At 43.1% G+C, this 27,931-nt stretch overlaps 1 protein-coding gene across 5 annotated transcripts in view; it reads left to right on the top strand.

The window, feature by feature from the left end:
* COL16A1 (collagen type XVI alpha 1 chain) overlaps positions 1-27,931 on the top strand; it is a 164,283-nt gene that overhangs the window by 40,985 nt on the left and 95,367 nt on the right. For all 5 annotated transcript variants that reach the window (XM_083173690.1, XM_083173688.1, XM_083173689.1 and 2 more), the window contains exons 9-11: positions 17,555-17,599; positions 19,530-19,565; positions 21,738-21,764. In XM_083173690.1, coding sequence (XP_083029816.1) covers positions 17,555-17,599; positions 19,530-19,565; positions 21,738-21,764 — 108 coding nt within the window. The remainder of the gene's footprint in view (positions 1-17,554; positions 17,600-19,529; positions 19,566-21,737; positions 21,765-27,931) is intronic.

The raw sequence follows: 27,931 nt of genomic DNA, 5'->3' as shown, positions 1-27,931 counted from the left end.
GTCTTCGATCCAGTATCAAGAGTATGCCTGGTTAAGGCCCTGAACATTGTTATATTTGGTATAGAAGAGTATCACAGCTGTTCTAGATACAGCATGTGCAAATTGGAACCCTCCTCCTCTAACTATATAAAAAAGAAAAGAAAAACCATCTCGCTGTATCTAAGTACTCTTATACCCCAGAGACATGTCATGGTAGGCTGCTCTCTGAAATGCTCCATTTAATTAACACAGCTTGTAATAAAGTGTTAATTAAATAATTAAATACTGACGAAAGCCTGAAGTGCTTCTAACAGCAAAATGAAGGACAAACTAAAACAAAGTAAAACGGTTATTAGCAAAGAGTAAATCTTTGCTTAACTTTGTTTAAAATGCTCATGCTTGTGAATAGTTTTTTCTTTTTTAATTAAACTGATTATATTTCCATTTTTTTCTCGGCTTACCATGTTTTACACCTTTTTATGAATTACGTTACATAGAAACATAGAATACGTTTTATACGTTAGTTCATGCTTTTATATACATTATATAACAATTGCATAAATCTTCCAAAAATAGCCATTTTATTTCCATTGGGGAAATTGTGATAGTACAGTATACTTCATTCTAAAGGTTGGGTGTTTGTACATCTGCCTTTGGCAAGCAATGTTCTGAATTAAGAGTGCAGTGTTGCCTGTATGTATTGGAGGCAATGGAGTTGATTGCCTCCCCGTCCGGTTGCCAATTCTGAATATGATCATTCTATCTCCTCCATTCCCTCTTGTCGGTACACCTCATTCTGCTCCGGACCAGCAAGCAGTTACATGTTGCAGCAGCATTTGGGGCAGAAGGAAGGACATAAGGGGAGCGAGTGAGGGCAGGAACAGGAAGCGAATATGTTTTGTTAGGAGATGGAAGAGCGAATGTTAAGTGAGCTACTGAGCTTGTGCTGCTTCTGAAAGCAATACTGCCATGCTTAGGTCTCCACCATAGTTGGAAAAAGGACCTTTTATGTCACAGGGGGAGGGACAAGGTCCAAACATGGGATAACAAAATTGCAGAAAATTGTATATACAGTCATATATAATAGCATGTACATATTTTGTAATGTGCTACGTGAGATGTTGTTTATTTTTACTACAAATCCCAAAATGTGAGCCCTGCTCTGGTTGGTAGGATACTGTTTCTAATTACCTACATAGCCCGGTCAGTATTTACTGTTGCTAAACTAGTGTCTAGTAGTTGATCATTCTGGCAGTGCATTTTGGGAATTGCACTGCTATAAAAGCTAATAAGCAACTCTGGGTACTGCTGGTGTTGGTTGTGAACTCCCCTTTGCACACTGCAATGTATTTCAACTTATATGAAGTTACACCTCTATCTATAGTAATAATTAGTAATAATTGTGGATCATTTAGTATTATGGTTGTTTACAGTCAGGGTATCCGATATCTGCATTAGACACTCCATACTAATTATTAACCATTAAATAATGTAAGCAGTACGCTTCGCTTTCTATGTAGGCTGCTTAGGTGGATTAGCCACTGTAACTGTAGATTACCTTTCTTACAAATATTTAGCCAGAGAGTCCTTCATTTCCCTTGTGACAAGGACAACCCATGCTATAGGTAAGCTAAATGCAAACCGGGTAGACAGCTCAATCTATTACTTTACTATACTGTGGTCTCTTGTTAGCCCTACAGTGCATGGAAGAAGAATTTGATTATTAAAAAGAAAATAATTAACTCTTGTCATATCACAGGACATTAGAAGATTCATATATTAGAACAACTAGTAATAATAATTAGTATATGCTTCACATTATAGGCTGAATGCAATTAAGCTCAGGTTTTTCCATGCAGGAAAATCATCCGGTTTCACGCTCAGAGCTATTCAATTGTATGCCATTTTCCCTATGTTTTACCAAGGTCTAAACTATCAGTCTGCATTTTAATGTCAATTTTTCCTCACAGATCCTGAGGCTGCACGGATAAATACATCCTCTGGGGCTTAAGCGCACAGGGTTCCTGCTAATTAAATCGGGCAACATGTTCAATTAGCTGTGGGGAAATAGGGAAAAAAAGGTGGAGCGCTAGGTGGATCAATTGGATATCACAATTTTAATATATTTAAAATTAAATTTTAAAACAATATATGAATAGACAATAACGTTTATGTCAGTGACAATGACAATAAAAGAAATGGACAAGGAAGGCGATACTTATGTCTCTGCGTTGCTGCCGTTATGTCCCTGGAAATGGGGGGCTGTTACTCACTGAGTGATGCCCTAGGAGATGGTGGTTGGTAGGATTCCGTCCTGGATGGTGTAAATGAACGCTGGAGGAAGGTCTGTTTCCCAATTCTGGGGTCCTCACTATGTTGCACTGATTTTAGGGGGGGAACTGTGGTTGGTTTCTCGCTGGAGGATGATCTAATTCCTTATAATTGAAGGGTCCTCACGATGTTGCGAATGATGGAGTCCACAGTGTGGTTGTAGAAGGTTCCCCAACTGGGGTAGGGGTGTGGAGGGCAATCCGGAATGGTGACAATGAAAGGGAAAATTTCCAGGAGAGTGCAGGGGGGGGGGGGGGGGGCAGCAGAGGCAGAGATTCTTCCAAGTCCAGTTAAAAGTAGAAAGTGCTGCCTAACATGTTTCGTCGTGATGTCACGACTTTATCAAAGGTCCTTTGATTTATTTAAATATGACTTTTTGTCTTATTGTGTTCTTGCTTCATATGGGTTTTAAACCTATGATAAATGTATTCATATATTATCACAGAATTTAGGGGCCGATTCGGAACCATTCATTATGGGCCAAATTCGGCCCTGTCTCCGATGGTCAGGGTCTGTGAATGGAGAATATGGGTATGTTAAACCCCCTGTGCGATCGCCTTCTGCGTGTTTCACACTCGGCGAGACGTTCGTACAGTGAGGGAAGGGACGGGGCCTGGAGAAGGGGAACAGCCATCATTTTATGGGCAGCCCCATAAAAAGACTGGGCGTTCCCCTGTGTCGATGATCACATGACGTCAGCGCCCACCCCGAATTCGGCCATCTCCGGTCAAGATAAAAGTCAGTCTAGACTGACTTTTATCTGCAAATAGGAAAATAAGAATTTGATGGTCAGCTACCATCGAATGATTTTTTTTGCCCATGCGGACCCATGCAAAATGTGGAGAGGCGTTTTGCCGGGCAGCGTTTACCTGGTCGCAGCCTAGCAACAGGTCTGAATGTTATTTTTATTTTTTATTAATAGCCATGTGTGTGGAAGCCTAAATAAATTCTTGTAAAAAAATGAGCTAAGAGAATGGAGGGAAAATGAGTAAAAGAAGTAAAAGAAAGAGTGAGGAAGGAGCTGACATAAAAATGAAGGATTTATGTGGCTTCCAAAAAGTTACATGCAAACCTCCAACAGCATTAGTGGTCTGGAAAGGAATCTTCCGCTCACTGCTCCAACTCAGTGCTGACTTAGCAGGATTTCTGTAACCTAAGTGCTCAGGAGCACAAACTGGCCAGCGAAAGGCAAAGAATAAGCCGGGCAAGATGACTGAATAATTCCTGGCTGCACTGAAGCTCTACAAATTTAACACAGCAACGTGCCATTGGCTCTGATGTACCGTATTCAGGCCTGGAGATATTAATTAACAAATTAGGAGCCAAGGCCAGAAGTTTGGAAGTAGCAATTTTGTAATGAAACATTTATAAGGCAGCAGAAACAATTAGTGGTGTTATGCATATTGGGCTTTGTGCAGATTGGGATCTATGCAAGTTTTGGTTATGTCTCTTGTTTTGAATTGCTCTATGCATGCTCTGAATGTGTTTAAGCAGAATTAAGCAATGGTAACACATACTGCAACCATTATCTAGAGAGGCAGGTCTGAGGACAAAATGAGCATTCTAATGTAGTCCTAGTAAACTGGGGCGGGCTTATACAGTAGCTGGTCATTTAATTTGGTTCAGCCTATGGCATTTGAAGGGGTGTGTTTAGGGCAGTATAGTTAAGGTGGGGGCTGAATGGCCTACATCTCTTTGTTTGGTGATTCCCTTCTCCATCTTTTGGTGATTTTTCTAATTGTCTCATGTTGGCTATTTTGGGCAGGAAAGAATAGCAGATCATTAGTCTGTAAAAGTATACTTTATGAGTGCACTCACCATTGTTAAATGGCCTCACTCTCTCAGATGCGTAGTCAATGTGTGTGTATTGATCTGGATATCCTTGTTGTGTTGGCGTTACCACTTTGGGAGGTATCTGCCTACAGTGCATTTTGTGGTTCGTTGGTGGTGCATAGGGTGGCCAATCCCGGAATACCAGGACTTGACCCTAATATTGCCAGGATTTCAATCCCAGGATTGGAGGCCCCAAAATTGCAGGGATTTCTGGATTATATATGATTTTTATTCACAGTTATTTATATAGCGCACACATATTCCACAGTGCTTTACATAGAATAGTTTAACATTCACATCAGTCCAATCAATGTTCCCTAACATATATACTGTACATGTACACACATTCATCTAGGGTTAATTTTGTTGGGAGTCAATTAACCTACAGGAACTTGCATATTTTTGGAGTGTGGGAGTAAACCGGAGTACCCGGAGGAAACCCACGCAAGTACGGGGAGAATAAACAAACTTTGCACAGTTATGGCCATGGTGGGAATTGAACCCATGACCTCAGTGCTGTGAGGCAGTAATGCTAATCATTACATAGCCCATGCTGCACATGTGCAGTCTAATTCCGGGCAGCATCTGAGCACCCACTGGATTTTTCTGATTGGCTATTGGCTGTCTCATGTTATGGATAGCCAATAAGATCTCGCTTTTAGATCCGAGTAAATCCGTGTAAAACCAAACCCACACATCTCTACTGATGCAGAGTTGTTCTGCATGAACATATGACATCTGAGTTACCCTCAGGTTACTCAGGATGGCCGATGTTATCATGCTGCTGGGACCAGTGAAGCTGCGCCAGAAGATGCAAACCCACGTCTTGGCATGCCTACAAAAGGAAAATGACCCAACCCAGTTTTTTTAACTGTTTCCCATCATTACCCCCTCACCAGGCCTAATTCAGCATGGATCATTAATCAAAGAATTGGTATAGATAGAGCCATCCTCATCTAGCCCTTTAATAGGATTAAGTGAGCCAGAGCTGTCGGACTTTATCCTATGCTAATGCCCTACTGTATTTTTCTATGTATTGTATTGCAGCTGAGAACACTAGGCCTTGGTGAGCAATGGCTATCCGGAGAAAGCTAGTTGAGGAAGGCTCCATCTGTAAATCAAGCGATTATCAAATTAATAAAAAAATATCCATACACATAGAAATCGCAGAGTAACCACAGTTTGAATGATAGGAGGCTGGCATTTCTGGGCATGTTTGTATAAATGCTGGTGTGCCCAGGGGATTTTGGGAGGGTCTGTGACATCAGCGATGATCAAAAAAAAAATTGGTTTTATTGATCGTTCTTTGCGAACGGATATGTGAATACATCGCTATTTGCGATGCATTCGCAATTTTAAAAAGGAGCATTTTTTTTTTCATTCTGCCTGGACGGTGGCTTTCTATTTGCAATTTACTACATTTTTTCTGATTAGCAATCCATGCTGAATTAGGCCCTGCAGACACTGTCACTCACCTAGTGTCTTTAGCCAGACTTGTCCCAATGGTGCCCAGCTCAACAAACATCGGAATTGTTAGACACTGTGTACAGATGCACTGCACACCAATCAGTTAATCGATCTGACTCACTCATTTATCGGATCAGTAGAATTTATCACATAGTTTGTACCCAGCACAAGGGCTATTTTCTTACATTGCTGATATTTACAAATAACTGCTGATTGGTTGGAAGGCTTAACTACAGATGTGTACCTTTCAGCAACCTTATTTAATAACTGTCACTGCACCTTTATACACTGCACTGTCTTTAGCATAGCTATTCTTAGAAAGAAATGACCTTTGAACATCTATGTATAATGATGCCCAGGAGTAAGCTTGAGGCTACTGTAAAAGGGAAATACTTTTTCATAACTAGATCTAAAAGGTGCAATTAAGATATTTTTAAACAGAACAGCTCCTTATAGAGAGCATGTTTGCTTCTCAAGGTGTCAAAATCAATACTGTATATCTAGGTCAACCGTGTCAGTTTTTATAGATAAACACATTCTTGCCAACATTTTTAAATCATTTTCAGGGTCCCTTAGGGCAAGATACACAATTAGCCACAATTTTTGTTAACTAAAAAGGCCAAATTGTGGCCATATGTACGCCTAAATTGAAACCATTTTGCATGCTGGGTAGTAGTAACAGTAGTATGGGCCTCATTTATGCTAGGCAACGTCTCAAACACTGAGAGGTGAATGATAATGACGCAGAAATAGTCTAAGGGTACCTGCCAGAATGTGAAAAAACAATGTACAGCAAAGTGTTCTTATCGTTTTTTAATACCTCTGGATAATTTTATGTCGCCAAACAATAGTATGGTGTTGGGGAAATTGTTTGCAGATAATGTAGAGAAAGTGATTTCTCTCTACGGTGGTGTATGGAGATGCACTAAAGGGAAAATACGTCAAAAATTCCATTATCAAAGTTTTAACCACATTTCACATGGTCTAAAACCCAAATGCTGGGTTTTTGCAATATTGAAAAAGAAAAAGCCAGCTGCTGTTACTCTATATAAGCCATAGTTGACGACTTTTTGGCTGCCTTCTTCGGGAGAGGGCAGCTAGCTCAATAAAGTAGGGCAGTAGCGCATGCAGGGGGGGGGGGGGGTCTGAGTACCCAGGAGTCTGAAAGCTGAGGGTCCCCTCTTTCCATTTGTACAAGAATTTTAAAAATCGGCCTTTGGGAACCGGAGATATCTGACTTCAAAGCAGCGGTCCCCATCCAAGCCTGTTAATTGCTCTTCCCAGTCAGATATTTTAGGTTCTGTCTGACTTAGAGTTTTTCTGAGGGTATATTCCAAAAGCTGTGACTCTCCCCCCTTTGATGGACACTAGTAGCTTGTCGCTTCTGTTCCCAAAACCAGAGATATCAGCCTTCCAGGGCTGGTTACTGCTCCAGCTCCACACACCTAGTATGTAGTTTTATATACTCGTTGGCAGATTGCTCTGCCTACTGAACTCTGATCCCCTAGTCCCTAATACCAATTGGTAGGTGGGATCCTCTAGTTTTTAATTCCATTAAAATCTAAGAAATCTATTTCTGGGAACTGGAGATATCTGCAGTCAAGCAAGCTGTCCTCCCACCAGAAAATTATGAATAATAAGCCCACTCCACTATACACCCCTCCTCTGCATATTAAACATCCTCTACCACCCTGGAAGTTATGTATCAGGGCCCCTTCATTCAGTCCAATGCCCCCTTCTCTCACCCCATCTCCCACCATCTGTGCAGTAAAGGGGTAATTAGTTGAAATTACTGATCCAGGCCCTACATGCTGAGCGGTTGATATAATACCCCCTACCACCCGGGGGACATCAAAGATTCCCCCACCCCTACCGCTGGGGGATCGGTAGGTGCCCCAATACATTGCTATGCCCAGGGGTCTACACTGCTGTTGACGCCCCTGTGTGTATATATATATATATATATATATATATATATATATATATAAATATGTGTGTGTGTGTATGTATATATATATATATATATATATATATATATATATATACACAGTATATATATATATATATATTTAATTATTATTATTTATATACATTTGGTCTATCTATAATATTTTAACTGACCCGGCATATACTGGGTCACCTAAGTGTCCATCTCTGTGCTTTGCTCCACCCCTCTGGAAACCCCCTTCTGAAAATCCTGCGTTTGCCACTGCTTAGGGGGGCGGGGCCATCTCCGGGAGGGGGAAAGGGGCGGTTTGGATGTGGAGCCACAGGGGTGGCTGCCCTATTAGGGGCGTGTCCATAATGATCTCATCATTTTAGCCCTGCCCCTGCCATGCAATGCCTGTATTTCAGGCATTGCATGGCGGGGGGTGGGGCTAAAAAGCTGCATTCGCGTCATTTGTCCCGGGGACCCCCCGCCGGGTGGCCTTTGGCCTTTCAGCTGTTGTTGAATTGCACATCCCAGGGGCAGATTGGTCCGCTGGGAAACTGGGCCATTTTTTGATGAGCCAGTCCAGATTTGTCCGCTTTCCCCCCTGGCTGGGTCGCCGCTTTCCCCCCCTGGCTGGGCCATAAACTTCACTACCACAGCAATCAACTCCTGGCTGCCCAAATTAAACATGGCTGGGGCCGGCCGCAGCTTTGACCAATGCGAAGAGAGGCGGTGGGCGGAAGCAGCTGCAGCGTGGCACCAATGCCGGGTAAGTTGGGGTACCCCCCCAAAGGCCGGGTCAGCAGTTTTACCACCATCACCACCCCACCCCCCACCCCACCCGCGGGCTGCTTCAAGATTTTTCCCGGGCCAGATTTAGTTACCAATTCGCCACTGACACATCCTAGCATGACCTGCTACAGTTTTGTTATTTGCCCATGCTAAAACTATCACAAGGCATGCTGGGATGACAACAGCTGGAGTGCCAAAGGTTCCCCATCCCTGTTCTAGAAAAAAGGAATATCGCCCAAATGGAATGGCTGCAGTTGACCAACAACTACAATTTTCTTTTTATTAAAAGTACATTGTTTATATTGTTGCTTTATTTATCCATCTGATCAACCAAACTTTATTTAAACTATTTGATGCTTTTCATCTGTAAAAGCAAAATTTGGCATTTATTAGGTAGAACTTGTGGTAGATCTTGTGATGTATTCCTGTGATTTGAACACATTAGTACTCAGTTCTCTGCGTGCCTGCTGAATATTACTGAAACTTCTCGTAAACAGCAGCTGGAGACGCCACTTAAGGTGAATAACGTGTCTGGTCCATGTACTAGAAATATTTTAACAGAATTTCCAACTAAGCGTCGGTCCTGCACATGTGTGTTCTAGCATACCTTCCAGCATTAGCCAAACTGGAAGAGGGACACAGCACGCGCTGAGGGGGGGGGGGCGCTCCCAACTGCCCCCACACACACACAACCGTGGGACACCACTGGCCCGGGCAGGATGCTGGAACGTCCCAGAAAACCAGGACGATCCTGCGTAAAGAGGGACAGTTGGGCGGTATGGTTCTTGGTCAGCAAGCAAGATGCAGTCTATGCAGAAATACTGCAACACCCACTCCCACTCCTCTACTCACTATTACATGAACATCAAGTATGGGCAAAACACATGCAGTAAGGATACAGGCTTTAATATACCAATACCATCATTATGACTTCTGTCAGAAGACCTCAAAGGATGAAAAAGCCGACGTTGGAATACTGACAGCCGGCATCCCGATCGCACCCTATACATTACCAAAAATCACCAGAACCTGGTTCTGGCAGGAAAGTTTCCCAGAGCCATGCACAGATCAGTGAGATGAACAGCAGCCCCTTCCCCTGGCAGCCAAAACCCTTTGCTAGCATGCAAGGGGATGTGGAAGGAGTGGGTGTGACAATGAATATGGGCGCCAAAGTATTTGGAAATTAACAAAGTTTAATTTGACATAAAAAGCATTAGATATAAAAAACATTTAAAATCATGTGATAAAAATTATTGGTACTTCTTTACTTTCACGGCGCCACTAGATAGGACAGATGGGATACTAGATAGGATACGATTTTGTATGCGATTTGACATAAGATATCGCATAAGATATAGGATAAGATTTACTATCCATTTCATTACCCCACTATCCACTAGGGCGTGGAGTTGATTTTATATAGTGTGGCGAGCGCAGCGAGCCACCGAGCCCGAAGCGTGGCGAGCACAGCGAGCCCCGCGAGGGGACACGGAATGTATTTTATGGAATTGCATGCAAATGGCATGCGATATTGGGGACTTGCTTTGAAACAACATCCGTGTCCCCTCGCGGGGCTCGCTGCGCTCGCCACGCTTCGGGCTCGGTGGCTCGCTGCGCTCGCCACGCTATATAAAGTCAACTCCACGCCCTAGTGGATAGTGGGGTAATGAAATGGATAGTAAATCTTATCCTATATCTTATGCGATATCTTATGTCAAATCGCATACAAAATTGTATCCTATCTAGTATCCTATCTGTCCTATCTAGTGGCGCAGTGAAAGTAAAGAAGTACCAAATTATTCTTACCCCTAAGGGTATTTGGAGCCAGCAAGGATGGAATAAGTCAGGATGCAGTCTGGAATGTGCACCCTGGCTCCAAATACCTATGCACTGGGGCTGAGTCCTGGGTCAAGTTGTGGGATACCAGTCACTGGCAGTGACTGGCATCCCACAACCTGACCCAGGACTCAGCCCCATTGCATAGGTATTTGGAGTCACAAGCAGGGTGCACATTCCGGACTGCATGGCAGTAAGGAGCAGAGAGAGAGCAAGATGCAGGGGGATGATAGTGAGATGCAGGGAGGGGGTGGGGAGATTCCAGGGTGGTATAGAGAGGGGGGAGAGAGACACAGGGCAGTAGGAATGTTGTGGTGAGACTCAGGGTGGTGGGTAGGAGATTGTGAGATGCAGGGCTGGCATGGAGGGGGTAGAGAGACACAGGGTGGTAGGGAGGGGACACATAGATGTAGGGAGGGAGTAGAGAGATGCAGGGCAGCATAGAGGGGGTAGAGAGATGGGTAATGGCATGGAGGGGGTAGAGAGACGCAGGGCGGCACAGAGGGGGTAGAGAGCTGTGGAATGGCACAGAGGGGGTAGAGAGATGCAGGGTGGACAAATGACCCCTCATGGGATGTGGCAATCTGCACTGGCACAGCAATGTCACTTTAGCTGTGCTGCAGAGCAGACATCACCCTCTGCAGCCAATACTCCCACCAAAAGAATAAACAACAAAGTAGAGCTCATCAGTGGCCCACTTGGTGCTCTTGCTCCCTCCTGGGTGAAGCTGCTGCTCCTGGCCTGAAGGCTGTGCGTGTGAGCCATGGGTGCCGGTGGCAGAACAGACTGCAGCTGGGACATAATAAAAAGGCAGTTCATGGGTTGCCAGGCAGGTCACCGGAAGACTGTCTGCGGCGGCGGCGGTGCACAGTGCACCCGTGACATTCGGCTCCCGAAAGCTCATGCTGCTCCAGAAGAGCCACTCTCCCCGTCTCTGCCGCCTGATGGGCGCTTCACTGCCTGTCACTGCAACAGCGCAGATAGAGCATCGCAGCACCTACAAGGCACTTGCCGCACACCCCGATGGCGCTTTTGTGCTGCACATACTTTTTGAACTTGCTTTTCATCGCATTGCATTGCATGCACAACGTATGCACAATGCGATGCGATGCTATTTTAGCCCAGAACATGTATAAGCACCTTAAGTTGAATTCTAAACATTTTAGTTAAAACTCCAAATCCCCCCCCCCCCCCCTAAGGTCCCAGTGCTCCAGGCTATAGCCTAACAAGCCTATTAAATCAGGCCCTGCTTTGTTGGATAACCATATTATTCCTACTAATTTTATTCATTAATGCACTATAATTTTTAAGTGTTGACTTTATTTTTAAAATAGAGATGTATAGTGTTGCGTCTTGTTAATTAATGCTGAAGTAATGGGGTTCCTAATAGTAATATTTTGAAAATCCTCGACTTGCCATTTGATTGGTATTGCCGAGTCAGGGATTTTTAACATGCTGTTTGTGGAACAGCAGAATGTGGAATCTGGTCGTAGATGTATGGCATAAGAACCACAGAGTACTTTTGGTGGGGTTAATAGCAAAGCAAATAATACATCCGCCTCAGGAGCCAACGATGACTGACAGCTCAACTAGGCAGGCACATGTAACGGGTCGGGGAATGTGTGTGGAGAACACACTGCCCGGTCCGTCCATAGGTATAACCAGATTTATCTTCTAGTGTGTACTCAGCCTCAGTTCCCGACATCCCCATTTATCAGGTCCACCTAAACTGGACCTATTTGGAAATAACTTAGATTTGGAAATATTTAGAGAGTAAATTCCAGAAGCGAGAAATCCTGAGGTTTATTCAATGGTCGACAAGCAGGAAAACCTACATATAACTGTGCAGACTAGCTCCTTTAATGCTTCCCTTTTTTTCAATACATAACATTTTCCATTGCAATACCCAGCCAAAACACACGGGAGGAGGGACAGAAATTGAAGCAAGGTGGGAGAGTGTTTTTTACTGTCAGAAGAAGGGAGGGAAAGGGTCCAGCTTCTGTGCTTGCAGAAGCTTCCAAGAAAAGAAGAATGGACATTTTGTTTTTTTGTGTGTGGGCACAAATCATTCCCGAGCAGAGCTGGATTATAACAAAGGAATGAAAACGACTTTAATGTGTCAGCTCACTCAGAAAAATACAAATTGTCATACCATGCCCAAAATTGTTAGCATACCACACAGGGCCTCATTAAAGCCACATATACAGTACAGGATATACTGTAGTAAAAGATATTGCTCAGAAAGAGCTAGCTGAGTGATGTATTTTACTATATCTTCTAGTATAAACGTATAGACTCTCAACATTGTTAACAGTGCGCCCTCTTGTGCATGGTAAACAACCCCCTCTCGGCTGTACATGCAGGTCAATTTGTCTACATAGCCAACGACCCGCATGTTCAGCGGGTCCCAGTGATGTCACTGAATGATATTGTTCAATGATATCGTTCAGTGTGTACACACAATATCGGCAAGCTGCTGCCCATGTTGTTAACTATATCCCCCACGGCTGGTATCGTGCAGTGTGTATGGGGCTTTACAGTTACACAAAATGTAAAATTAATATAATGAGTCCATACACTTACATTCCTTTCCTGATGCTGTAATTTAAATCTTCAGTAATGCAGTAGTCTAATACTTGCCTAATCTCCCGGAACGGCCAGAAGGATTAAAAAAATGAGGTGGCCTCCCAGGAAAGCAGGAAAGTCTCCTGCATTTTGCTCCACCCTCAAAACCCTGCCCAGCCCTAGCCTTCTATACACTTACCCCCCCTCTATCTGCTCACCATCAGGTTTACAAGCCAGTGACGTGATTTATTGTAAATTATGTTGTTTCTTCATGGTGATGAACGGATATTGTGGGCTGATAGGATAGAGTAGTGGTAATGTGGGGTTGGACTATGATGGTGCGATCATGTCTCCATGCCCCGGGACAGCCTCCTCCACAACCCCTGCTCTGAGACTAGGCTTCTTCCTCCCAATAAGATTTGTTAAGTAGGTAAGTGTTAGTTGTCCCCAAACTTTCTTGCATCGCAGTACCCTTTAGTACAGCATTGTTTTCATAGCACAAGCCAAAAGTTGTGATATTCAGAAAAAAAAGTATTACATTAAGTATATTGTGCATACCTATCATGTTTATGTTCAGTTGTGTGGTGTTGGACAGGGTTACAATACTGTTTGTTCACACATCTTCCTGTTTCCTATAACATTGAACAATCATAATTTGGCCCACCAACCCATAGCGCCATGCCACCCAGTTTGGGAACCACTGATCTAATGTATAGCTATACAGTAGTTCGATCTTGCAGAAAAATGCAGCTATCAGTTAAGAACCTTACACCAGATAATGAGATGCACAGTAAAGCCTTCTGAAAAGTGTCATTTTAAGATATATGTCAAAATCAGACACATCTGTATGAGGGTGTGGCTGCCCTTTATCTCCATGCCCTTACTATACTCCATTTATGTGACTTTAATAAGGCTTTTGATATGGTTCCAAACTGTTGTACTTGCATTGGACTTGTATTCCAAGATGGTTAAATGAAGTGCAGTCTCAGGAGAGTAATGTTACGAGTGCAGTATCCCAGGGATCTGTACCAGTACTATCTTTTTTAGGGACATTGCAAATGGTATTGAAGGGAAAGTACAGTATGCATTTTTGCAGATGACAAAAAAGTATACAATAGAGTAAACACACTAGGAGGGGTAAAACAAATTATTGAGGATCTATGTAGACTAGAGGAATGGTCAAGAACTTGACAACCAGTATTAGATATTTTGGTGTCCTGTCCCATAAAGAGATTTGGAGCCCCGTCCCCCCTCATATTGCACCCAAAATAAAGGTTTTGATTTTGTGAGAAATCAGTATGGCAGTATGGCCACAGAATAGTAACAATTCACATTACACCACACAGTAGAGCCCCTTGTACATGACACCATCAAAGCTGTATGCAAAAGCACTCAGTACATTCCGTATGGTATGTAGTCATTGTGTCCCGAACTCGCCTTCATTACTAATAATTGCCATAATGACAAAATGAGGAGAAGCATTACTGTACCTTAAGAAGCCCATACACTATGGTTAATTCTCCCAGGAGAAAAGTCGCCCTCGATCCCCCTTGAACCACTCGGGAACCTGTGTACTGCATACAATACACCGTATGCAGTCCTTTTGCATATGTTGTATTGTATGCAGTCCCAGTCAACCCTGACGGAAGGCTTGGCGATGCAATAAAAATATTGTGCAGACTGTGCTATCTTCAGGCTCCATTGCGATGCTCAAGCAACCGCGTATCACATTGGACCTGATGTCAAACACATGCGATTTGGATACTTTTCATCCGATTTTTCATGCCCATTTTCCCTCAGAATCCTGCTCCTATTACATTGTGATACAGAGATCAGTTAATGATCTTCTTCACCCCCTCATCTGCAATTTAATTACCAAGGAAGACTAAAAGGTCTTAACATGAATAGTTTGGAGCAGAGAAGGGAAAGGGGGGACATGATAGAGACTAAAATATTATCAAGGGTTTTAATAAGGTCCAGGAGGGAAACTTACTTCAAAGGAGAAGTATGAAAACACAGGGAAATGTGCTGAAACTGGAGGGAGGTAGGTTCAAAGGAAACTTGAGGAAAATGACTTTACAGAAAGGGTAGTGGACAAGTGGAATACCCTTCTGTCAGAGGTGGTAGAAGTTAAGACAGAAGAGCGAATTAAACAAGCTTGGAATACTTACAAAGAACTAAGGATAAAATGGCAACCAAAAGGTAAAGAAATGGTCAGGCCAACTGGTCATCTGCCATCATCTGCTGTATTTGTATATTTCTGTGTATGAGTGATTGTACTTATAAGATACATTCTGCTCCGGCATACAGATTCACATTTCTGCACAGACAAAGCAATATGTTCTTACATTTTTGTGTTGACCCATTTATTGCAGTGACAAATTGCTTTACCTCTTAAAAATAATCTATTACCCCTTTTACACAGGAAGTAATCTATTTCCCAGGTTATTGCAGGTCGACCTGGGTCAGGCTCCCTTAAAAATAACACGGGTCCAAAGAAGTGGCAATCCAAGTTGGGAAATGCTCTGTATTGTACATGGGAAAGACCCGTAATCAAGGGCAGCAGTGTAAATGGATAACTGGGCCAGGGCCGGTGCTGGTGCAAGGGTGTCCGGCGCCCTCCTGCAAACCATCAATTTTGCGACCTTTCACATTGCCATTGCAACAAGCTGCAGCCCGTTTGTGGGAGCGTATTCACCGTCCACCATCCCCGCTGCCTATGGCCTGTTGCGGGGGCATAACTTCAGCATTTCATGCAAGCCTCCGTCAACGCCCGACCTCCCCGCAGCCGATGGCCTGTTGTGGGGGCATTACTTCAGCATTTTTTTAATGCGAGCGGTCGAGACAATGCAGGCATGTCAGGTGGAGTGCTTCGACAGCTGGGTGACATCGCACACAACCAAAACATGGCCGGCCTGCGTCTGGCTTCACAGCTACTGTAGGCTGCACAGCTAGGGTGAAGCCGATACTGCGCAAATGTTTCACTGTGTAGCAAACCACTCGCATCTCAGTGCTGTGTACGCAAAAAAGTGTCTAGATTAATATTAAAAAAATATACAATTATTAAAAAATATGTTATAAACATGTACTGTATAATAAAAGACTCACTGTTCTTTGCTGTTTAAATGTTGTACAGTCCCTCCTCTTCTCTCTGCGTAGGCAGGACGCTGAAGACAACCATTACTCCAGGGTTGCCTACCCTCCCGGAATGGCCAGGAGGATCCCGAATTGCAGTGTGTTCCACCATACCTCTTGGTTTAAATGCGACAAGCTGCGGGTCTCAGAGGAGGGGGCAGTGCTAACATGTCCACAATCGCGTCATTTTAGCCCCGCCCCCTCCACGGAGATCCGTGAATTGGGGGGTTTTACATACTGGGGCGCGGCTTAAAGATGTAATGCTCAAGCCCCGCCCCCGGAAATGCAGCTGGAAGTCTCCTCTCTGGGCTTCTCCCGGAGAGGAGACAGAAAAAGTCTGCAACCCTGCATTACTCCCCTAGCAGACTGGAGGGGAAAGGAGGGGAGAGATGGAGGAGATGTAAGAAGAGGGGAGAAGATAGAGGGGGCGGAGTGTTGAGAAATGGGCTGCACTGCACACTGAGAAGAGGGATGAAGAGAGGCGGCGTTGCTGCCTGTTTGTCACTTGATTGACAGGCGCAGGGAGCAATGGGTAGGGGCAGACCCGGACTTCACATCCAGGCATTCACAGTGTCAGTAAGTGAGGGGAGTCGCTCTTCTGGCTGCCTGTCACAATTTTTGACAGGCTGCGGCAGCCAGTAGCCATGATCAAAATAAATATAAAAAATAAATGGCTGCGAAGGCTGTACAGACACTGGGCAGGGGGTGGAAACAATCAGGCACTGCCGCCCCGCACTCTCACTGTTATTAAAGTGATGCCTACCACAGCGCAATAGTCCGATGACCTTCCGATGACCTTCCGTTGAGGTGTGTGTGTGTGTGTGTGCACTCGGGGTAAGGGATCAGCTTTTCATACTGCCACCCGCTGTCAGACAGGTGCTTCGGGCAGCATGCAGGCAGTGACAGTGAGGGCTGAGGCAGCTTTAGCAGAGCGGATAGGAGAGGATGGGACAGGGTGCATGTAGCCTACGCTGCGGTCTGCTGTATTAAGCGGACAGCAGCATTGCCATGGCAAAGGTGTTGCCTCCTCTGTCTCCTCCATGGTGGCCAGGACAGCAGTACCGGGTTAAACAGAGGCCCGGCAGCTTTCCCAAGTGCTGGGCTTGACCCAGCATTACATAGGCACTGCAGTTGGGCCAATCGGCAGGTTTACCAGCGCTTGGAGATGACGCCATCTCCAAGCACTGGCCTTCAATATGCTGCACCTGTGTGCAATGTGAACAGTGCTGACCCGGGAATATCCAGGGTCGGTACTGTAGTATAAATGCAGCAAATCCAGGATCAGACCTGGATTGTTGCAAATACCGGGTTGTATTCTTGATTTTGGTGTAAAAGCAGTATTTACTGTACTATATACACAATTTTGTGGCTTAGCACAGTGGAAACTTTGAACATCTTTGAAACTTACAGAGTGTATCCAATCATCAACTGCCTAAAGTCATGAAGCTGTAGCTATAATAATCAACTGCATGAAGCCAGGGACTAACAGAGTGCATACACATGAACATTTATTCTCAACACCCTTATGTATGAAGTGTATGTATCTAACACCTCTTAAGTCTTTTCCATTTATGTCATGTATTTATATTGGGATCTCCACAATTTAAAAGAATGTGCACAATGTTGGAGATTTATAATTAAAATAATGTAATATGAATGTATATGTTATGTTTCCATCTTTAGGGCGAGAAGGTATCATCGGGGATGTCTGTAGACCTACCTCCAGAGGTGAGTGAGACGATTTAAAAGGCAATTTTTTTTCTCTAACTGCAGAATTATTGTTAGATTACAGTACTAGGCCGACAGATTTAATTCAAGATTCTGTTTTCTGAGCAAAGAATGGTTGAGAATAATACTAGCTAGAAAGTAATTCTGGGGCTCTGGCACAACTAGATGTACTCTAATGGGCCCCATACATCAGCAATCACAATTTATGGATTTCCAGATACAGGGATTTTTTGGCCAGATAGATGGATTTTACAATCTATCTGACTTTGCCCACGCATTACAGATTTATTTCAGTGATCGGCAGATTTTTCCATCTAAAGATTGCATCTTCATATCTGGAAATTGCCCAATCGATTGTCATTTCAGCTGTTCATAATGTAAATAGATGAAGAAGACGAATTGGGAATGCCCACACATATAAAAAAGATCTGCAGATAATACCAGATTATTAAACCTGTTTAAAAACCTGATTAAGCAATCGATTGCCAAAAGGGGGAGCCCACACATCTAAAATTAATTGTGGCAATCATCTCCATATCTGAAAATTGTCACAATTAATTGCTGATGTATGGGGCCCTTAACACAGAGGTGTACTAAGCATGCACAATCATGGAGTACATTTCAATCCTTAGGCCAGGGGTTTCCAATCTTTTTTGAATCAAGAGCTTTGATTCACGGCACCCCTAGGCCAAATTTTTTTAGAAATAATATATAAAATTAAATGAATTTGAAATGACTTGTGTTTATATGTGATCCTTAGGTTCAGTTATATGGTAAAGGGTTCTGTTTGTACACAAATTTTATGATTGGTAGTCACCAGAACTGGTTTTGTTCATAAATAATTGACCATAAATAATGTGAATTGGTCTTGGATCGTCAACCTGAGGCACCCCTGCAAGTGTCCTGAGGCACCCCTGCAAGTGTCCTGAGGCACCCCAGGGAGCCTACGCGCACAGTTTGGGAACCACTGCCTTAGGCATTTATCAGAGGAGGAGACCCTTGTCGGTCTCAGTGGGGATACAGTCATTAGTTCGACCCTATAAAGGTCGACTTGACATACATTAGGTGGACCAGGGAAGGTCGACAGTGTTTAGGTGGACAACTGAAATAGGTCAACATGGCTATGGTCAACAGTGTCTAAGCTTACTGAGCATGATGGCACTTGAGGAAGAACAGTGTTGCTTCTATAAGAAGCCCCAATGTTAATAGTTAATAGGTAAATGTATGTCTTCTGTTTATATACTGTAGCATGCAGTTTTGGTAAGACAGTCCTCTTGTCCCACCATCCCACCTGCAGGCCTCAGTGTCCTGTAGGGGAAAGGTTGGAGGGCAGGGAATGGATGTTCTCAGACCACCTTCAGAGTGACGAGAGATACTTGGGGCAGCCCTGCAGCTTGGAAAGTATTGGGCACACCCCAAGCATAAATTACAAATAAATACTACTATGCATATTCCAATTAATTTTTTGATGAAGCTGAACAGTGAACACAACATAAGTATTTCTCTTAACCATTTGCTAACCTATTAAAACATTGTATTCATTTTATAAAATATTCCATATAATTTTTCCAAAACGTATGATGTTATTGTTGGGTGATCACATTAGCCCTAGGCTGATGCACTGCTAGACTCGCAGGGATCCCTAGATGAGCTAAAGTATTCTCTCCCCCACTCCATATCAGCATTATTGCTTTCTGCTTTGTCTAAGTGAAGCAGGAAGAGCTACGGCGGTATAAGTGCCACCAAATACATCTCCCTGAATATTCCTAGCAACTGTAAGGGTGATCATTTTTCAGCTATGATGGCATCACTCCTCTGAATGTAAGGATATGAATGGTCATGTTGATGTTAATTCCTCCTGTTTAGATTATTTGATTTGTAAAAGCTTTGATTTCAATGGATATAATGTGCCTTTCGCTTTGTGTTGCAGTGTGCATCATGTGCATTCCGTCTCCCAGAGCCCAATGTAAGTAGATTACCATCACATACTCTGCACTTATTGACCAAGTCTCAAATGTCCATACAGACAGATTCCATTACCTCTCAAATCTGCATGCAATAAAACAAGTATACTCAAGAAACCTAGGTGATGTTGGCTTTATAACATATGGTTTAGGCTTCAATATCCTTTCACATTTGTACTACAGTTCCTAACATTCTTTAGTACAGTACACAAAGGACCTGATTCTGGTTCACTCGCAAAAGCAAATTCTCTCTCTAATGGACAAAACCATGTGCACTGCAGGTGGGGCAGATGTAACGTGCAGAGAAAGTTAGATTTGAGTGTTATTTTGTTTCTGTGCAGGGTAAATACTGGCTGCTTTATTTTTACACTGCAATATAGATATCAGTTTGCAGTACAAACCCCACCCAAATCTAACTTCCTGAGGGCACATGCTGTGTGTTCCAGACACAACTACTGTTGTTCGTGAAATAGAATTCCAGTGTTAATTGAACTTAAATGATATTTCATATCATAAATGTAACCGTATTGGGTGTGTCTATGTGCCCCTGATAACTATGAGAAAACAGGGGTTGCTGTTCTAGACCACGCCCCTCTACCCGAGACCATGCCCATCCACCGATAGATTGCATGGGTCGGGCATTTTTGCCGACCCATAGACTTTCCAACACTTCCAACACATTGAATTCCGACTGTCAATTTACTGTCGGATTGGATGAAAATGTACTGGAATTCCAACTGTTGGGACACTCTGACAGTCAGAATCCTGGATTGACTACCCCCCCTAAGTCTGTTAGTCTCCTGACATCCAGAACTGTAAAAAAGTTAACAGATGTAGATCTGTACTTGTAATAAATTCGACATGATACATACCTCACAACTGTCCCGCTAAACGTGGGAACGTCAGGGTTTTTGGGGACGTTCCTGCATCCCTCCCGTGGCTGGCAGTGTCACGCTGTGGGGGGAGGGGGCAGTTGGGAGAAACCCCCCATCTGACAGAATAGACGCTGTGCGCATGTGCAGCGTGCCCCCTTTTCGGCCGCTCATGCGGAGTGTCCCTACTCTCGATATGGAAAAGTTGGGAGGTATGATGACATGAGCATGAGTGGTTTTATTATATTACTACTTAGACCACAGAGATAAGATGGAAAAAATGTAAGAAGAAATGCAGCTGAAAGATTTCCACCAGGTGTCATTCACCCGTGGGAGGGTCTGATATATACACTCTATACATGCATTGTAGGGCAGGGTGAATAATCTGTCTGCATGCTTTGTTTCTGCCGGGTCATCTCGTGGTTATATATGCCTGTAGGCAATGGATGTGCTTTATCCAGACATCTCCATGTAAGAAATAACAAAGTCGTTAATAATTGCAGCTTCTTGTGTAGAACACGGTTACTGGATACACTCAACAGCATTTCAAGTATCGGCTTGTCCACCTCAGCTTACTTTCTGCTTGTGTCTGTTTGGTAAAAAGCAGACATGAACAGGACACAACAGCACATGGCACGTAGCATAATATGAAGTCCAGCCGTGGCTGCAGTGCCGAATTTGCATCCTTGCACCACCATTCGCAAGTCACATACATTCACAATGGCTGCGAATAGATGTTTTACATAAACATCCATTCGCATGCCACTGGGACCGTCCCACATCTTTCAATGGTCACCGACCATAATAAATGAGGTATTTCCTCATCTTTTCGGCCACCGCTTACGCTATGGAACTTACGTACGGTACGGCTACTTATTTACTCTGCGTACTAAAGTGAGCCACCATCCTGGGTCCACGCCTCCCTCCTGTCTCCACGCAACCATCTCGTACCTTTAGTGAAGTTGTGGTGACAAAGCGAGCCACCAAGCCCAAAGCATGGTGAGTGAAGAGAGCCCGCGAGGGGAAAATGGTGCTCCTTACGTAGCGGTTAAGTAGCAGCTAACGTAACTAGCGTAGCGGTGGCCGCAAAGATGAGGAATTACCATAAAGTATGTGAAAGAATATCCTGAGATTTTTTTTTTTACTGTACCTCACCCCTACTTATATTTTACCCAAGCAAATACCTATGATGCAGCATGACCAGTCTTGCCTTCTAGGCCTGGTATGTTTTTGTTTTATGTGTGTTTATGTAAACACTTGCTTTCCCTTAAGGTGTAAGATGATTTTTTTTTCTCTCTACAGGTCACAGTGGGACCCCCAGGGCCCAGGGTAAGTGTCTGTATTCTGAGGTAATTCATACATAGAAATAGACAGATGTTTCCTTTCAGTTGGATGCATCGAGGCATGCATACACTTAAATGGGAGACCCACGAGTGCAATTACTCACAGCCTCCCATTAAGGACACATCTGTATTCCTAAAGCTATATTATTTTACTGTGCCAAAGTATTACTATGTATTTGCCTGTTTGTCCAAAAATCCTTTTACTCATAGAATTTGTGAAATCTATGTTATGCTTTGTAAAGGTTTTTTGTTTCTCACTTGGAATGTTTTTATTATTTTGCTATATGGTGGGCAAAAATGTATACTGGTTAGCATGTGCATTCCCTTGACATCACATTGATAAGGCTCCAAGCTATGTGTTCTCACTTCTGCTCATGTAAATATTATTCTCACAAAGCCCCCCTTTAGCTTGTATGATTTTTTTTACCTATGCTTAAGGCTCAAAGTGCAATATCCAACACTGTGAGGTCTTAAACCGTCAAGCTTATGGCTGAGGACCCAACTCTAGCAAGTGACAATGCTGCTCACACAGTGATTATAGAATTTGATGAATTGTAGCAACAGAACATCACAGAACCCACACGCACATACAACTATGAAAAGTTTTATATATATATATATATATATATATATACAGTATATATATATATTTTTATATATATATATATATATATATATATATATATATAGATATAGATATAGATATAGATATATATGTAAAGTATACAAATAAGATGGGGAGTTTGGAGGAATAAATGTTGTGAGAAGGCCAAGGGGAAAAAGTACCCAATATATAATGGAGGGGGCAAGAGACATGAATGAGCATGGTGTATCAGACAAGGAACAATGTGGAAAATATGGTAATTGGCACTGCAAACATGGGGCTCCAGTGCAAAAAATTAAGTTAGGGATTCAAGGTTCTATGCAAACCCCATGGTTTGTGTACAACATCGGGAAGACTGCACATACTGTATGCATGACTTGTTCTGCAATGTAGAGAACAGGGCCCGTATTGTCCCTCACAGTGCATCCAAGGCATAGCATAATATGTTATGGCCATTTGTGGATGCTGAATGACCCCACTTTGTAGGCGCGCTGGGACGAGGGTCTATGTGGGTCTATGGTTTGGTGTGAAAACATTGGCAACCTGAGGGTTTGAAATAGGGTATGCACTCCTATTTGCCCACCCCCCATAATCTGAGGGTTACTCAGATGCCAATATCTTTACTGATAATCTGGTGCAGCATCCCTGGATGCAGCAGCGGAAAACAGAAGCTTGCGTGAGGCATCTATGGGGTTACTCAGTCAGAGATGGATGCTATTTGCATCACTGCTGCATCTTGGGGGCAAGCCACAATCAGATTTAGGCACCGGTTTCCTGGTGCTAGTTGGGATGCCAGAGTTGGTATTATGAACGCCGGCATTCTGACTGCCAGATTACTAAACGCATCTCAATGGCACACCTAGATTTGAACGCCACAGCCTATAGTGTATTCAAAAAAATTGGGAAGAGGAGGGGATCCTAACTGGTATTTTACCTAGTCCTTCATTAGGTCTAAATCTGTCTCTGATTTAATGGCAACTCTCTGTTGTAAGTAAATGTAAAATAATAAGTGTATCGCCAGTACAGTATTATGGTTATCTTTCGGATTCTGCATCTTTCATCTACTTGGAGGCAGGATCTGCTACAATTTTACATTACTGGAAAACTGGATCCACTTTAAAAGCTTGAGATGTACAAGGCCAGGTCCAGGTAATCAGCCATTTTCCTGCGGATGGTTATCTCACCCCTTTGTTGAGGCCATTTTCTGACATTAGTGCTTGGCACATTCCACTATCAATATCACAGATTGTTTTATGCAGTATCCACATATATTATACCTTGTGGGGGGGGGGCAGAATATTTAGCATTTTCCAATCCATCAAAATAAACGCCATAAAGACAAACTTTGTGGTTCTTGTTTTAGTTATGGGGGAGGGGGGGTGGGGGGGGGTGGCAGCACTTCCACCCCATGTGCAGATGTGTGCTTTGTGCACCCTTAAGATAGCATGACGATGTGCTGGCCAATGTATGGATGGTCAGTAGCATTTATTTCATTCACTGCCACTCTCTGTGGCTTTTGCGGCTTCTGGCTCTGGGCTGCAATTATTTCACATGACCAGTGGAGCTGGCTGGGGGGGGGGGGGGGGTGCTTCTGCTCGCCTCGGTAAAGAGGCAAATCAGGAAGAGCTATAGTGGCATGGAGCTAACTGTAGGTGCCTGAGTTGGGGGTATATACGAACTTTGGGGGTTATTTTGGTTCACTCTTTCTGGCAAGTTCCTTCTTAGATGGACAAAACCATGTGCACTGCCAGTGGGGCAGATGTTACTTGTGCAGAGAGAATTAGATTTGGGTGGGGTTTTACTTCAAAATGAGATCTATATTGCAATATAAAAATAAAGCAGTCAGTATTTTCCCTGCACAAAAACAAAATAACTCACCCAAATCTAATTCTCTCTGCACATTTTAAGTCTGCCCCCCTGCAGTGCACATGGTTTTGTCCACCTAAGAAGGAATTTGTCTCTAAGAGTGAACCAAAATAACCCCCTTAAAGCCCCTCACAATTCTCTGGCATGCATTTCAACATTACTGTTCCGCGAAGGCATCACTGATTCCCTACCAGTTATTAGTGTGGTGGGGTAAATTAAGGTAATTTATTGGTGGACTTTCCTGCAGATGGCAGGTTGGACTTATCATTTACAGTATTAAGGTATAAGGTATGTGGTACCGCGGGGGGGAATTGTTACCTGCAGAGGCACAGGTAATCCACAAATGTTAAATTCCATATATATATATATATATATAATATGAATTAGAACCGCACTCTGGAAAAACATAGGACAACTCAGCGGTGCTCCACTTTAGAGGATTATCAGTCCCAATAATATAGCGTTGTTTTTGAAGCAGGCACTCACCATAGGCAATTTTGAGCAAGTTGGATCAAATTTTATTTCAAGACATCAAAAGTTTGGTCGACGTTTCGATCCTCAACAGGGATCTTTGTCAAGACAAGAATAGGTCACATCTCAGGACAGGCAGCACCAGGCAGTGTAGACACTGCCTGGTGCTGCCTGTCCTGAGATGTGACCTATTCTTGTCTTGACAAAGATCCCTGTTGAGGATCGAAACGTCGACCAAACTTTTGATGTCTTGAAATAAAATTTGATCCAACTTGCTCAAAATTGCCTATGGTGAGTGCCTGCTTCAAAAACAACGCTATATATATATATATATATATATATATATATATATATATATATATATATATATATATATATATATATATATATATATATATATATAAGCTGTTAGTGAAGGTAGAACCTTGTTATACCCCTTCTTTCACAATTACAAATATTTCCCGGGTTATTGAACATTAACGCGCAACAACACAGGAAATTTTTCAGTGTGAAAGGGTCCTGAAAGATTGTCCCAGGTCCAACGTTCCCACGATTTCAGCCTGGGTCTTGACTAGAATTGGACCCGGGACGCACACTGGTCCAGGGGCAGTGTGAACTGGTAACCCGGGTCGAAGCGACCCTGGTCCCGTTCATAGCACTTTAAAGGAGCTGCTGGAAGATGCTGACATCTCACAGCACCACCCCACCTCCAAGGATTTTGTACCTGCTTACATCCAGGCTTGCAAGCGCTTGCTAGTGTGAAAGGGGGTATAATTGGAGTCACAATAATAAAATGTTAAAATGTATTTTATTAACTTTAACCACAAAATGAAAATTTCCTTTAGCATCTAACAAACTGACATTGAGCAAGTGTTGTATATACAAGGTTCATATAATCTAGAAACCTTGGAATAATTGTACACGTGTTCCATGGAATATTTGTCCTTGTTCTCTTTTCTAGCGATTTTCAGCCGTAATGGAGGTTTTATTATCCCAACAAAATAGATAAAAACAACTGCAAACAAAAAACAAACACCTATTTAAAGTGTCTAAAGTTTAGTATGGAAGTAAAAAAGAATTTATGCAATAATCATGTTTCAGTTGTTTTTGTGAAATGTAGTGGAAAATGATAACAGCTTCATAACAAAGAAGAAACTGCAGTAGCAACACCAACTTATTGCGCAATTTAATAAAAATGTAATTCATTACAGATTTCTTATGACTTTTTTCATACAAATATATTAGTCCATATGGTGTTATTGTATTTTCTTGCCCTTTTAACTCTTTTGCTACTGAGGGGGTTTTTCTCACCACAGTTCTAAGTCCATATTTTAAAGTTACAACATCAATATCACAGATTATTTTTTTTAAACAATACCCCCACAAATTATAAATAAATAAAAATTGAGGGGAATATTTTCTGTTTCTGAAAATACTGTCAGGCTTTTTTCTCATTCTAACACAAAGGGGGAATTTTACTAAGAATACGAATACGATATATCGCATTCGTATTCTTAGTACGAATGAATAAGACTGCATACGTCTGTTTCAGCCTTATGCAAATTCGTGTTCCGGAGGGTAATTTACAAAACAGTCAAATACGACTGCTTTGTAAACCTCCGATGTCATATTGATTCGTATTAGCGGCCATACAGTATATACGGCCGCTAATACGAATTCGTATAGGCAGTCTGCACGGATCAGTCATATCCGTGCAGGCTGCAGTGTGGTAAAAAAAAATAGAAAAATAAATAAATACATTTAAAAAATGGCGTGGGGTCCCCCCCACGGCCGTAACCAGCACCAGGCTGAAAGAGCCGGGGCTGGTAATAAAAAATCAGGAAACCCGGCAAATAGGGGTTCCCAGATTTTTTTAAAACCAGCCCCAGGCTCCAGGTCCGGGGCTGGTTCCCAAAATACGGGGGACAAAATGACTAGGGGTCCCCCGTATTTCAAGAACCAGCCCCAGGCCCAACCAGCCAGCAGGGTAATGTCACAGCGGGGGGACAATTATTATATAAGGTCCCGCTGCCAAAACATTCACCCTACCGACCAGTCAGCCTGGCCAGGGGCACTTGGGGAGTGGGGACCTCCCCAATATAGGGGTCCTCCCTCCCTCCAGGACTTACCTGACCAGGCTGAAGCCTGGTGCTGTCCCCGGTGACCCTGGGCTGTGGTCACCTGGCTGATTAACTGGTGTAAAAAAAAAGGAAAAAACTATTGTTTAATACTATGGAACTATGAGTCCCAGCAAGCCTCCCCCACATGCTGGGACTTGGAGAACTACTAGTCCCAGCATGTGGGGCATTAAAGGGCCCGCTGGCACTTGTAGTTCCACAGTATTCAAAATAGTAAAATAAACACACACTGACACATGAAAAATAAAACTTTAATACATCCAAAGCCCTTTCATACTGATATGTACCTATCTTGAGCCCGTAGGTAGGTCCCTGGGTCCGGGGCTCCGGGGTCTGGGGCTCCAGGGTCCGGGGCTCCATGGTCCAGGGTCTGGGGTCCAGGATCCAAAGAAATCCATAGGGGTACCTGTGGAAGAAAATCCTACTCACCAAGGTCCTCCGGCGAAGATCACATCCTCTTCTGTCCGACGTAGTCCAGGTCTTCTTTAAAAAACAAACACCCGACTATTCCGCACGGTACCCGCGGCGGACTGAGGAGAGACGCTGATGTTTCATCTTCAGCGCCTCTCCTCCGAATGATTCTGTCGGCCGCCTGACTGATCTGTGTAGGCTTCTGCAAAATACAACAGGAAAATAAAGTGTATTTTCCTGGCGTATTTGCCTGACCTTTTGCGTCCATTTTACGCCAATTAGCGGCCATACTGCGCTTAGTAAATCAGGATTCACCATTCCTTTAAATGGTGATTCCTGTCGTATTCTATCGATGGTGTATTCATTCGTATTTGTAAATACAAATACGAATGTCCCATCAATACGAATACGAAAATTTGTATTTTTGGCATAGCAAATGCCAAAAATATGAATACGCCCCAAAAAATTGTATTTTCCTATGAAAATACGATTTTTTTTTCACAAATTCATCTTAGTAAATTTCCCCCAAAGGTTTTAACACTCCAGGGTTTGATGTATTATTGTCATTATGGGAGAGAAGTGCTATCAACTCATGTCATGTGCATTCATAATGATTGTGCCATCCGCCCCTATTTATATTGCTAAAGATAGCACGCCAATAGG

The sequence above is a fragment of the Crinia signifera genome, chromosome 2 (genome assembly GCF_055691185.1).
Source record: "Crinia signifera chromosome 2, ASM5569118v1, whole genome shotgun sequence".
NCBI classification, from domain to species: Eukaryota; Metazoa; Chordata; class Amphibia; order Anura; family Myobatrachidae; genus Crinia; species Crinia signifera.
The sequence above is the reverse complement of the archived record's forward strand: the minus strand, read 5'-3'. Positions and strand labels throughout refer to the sequence as shown.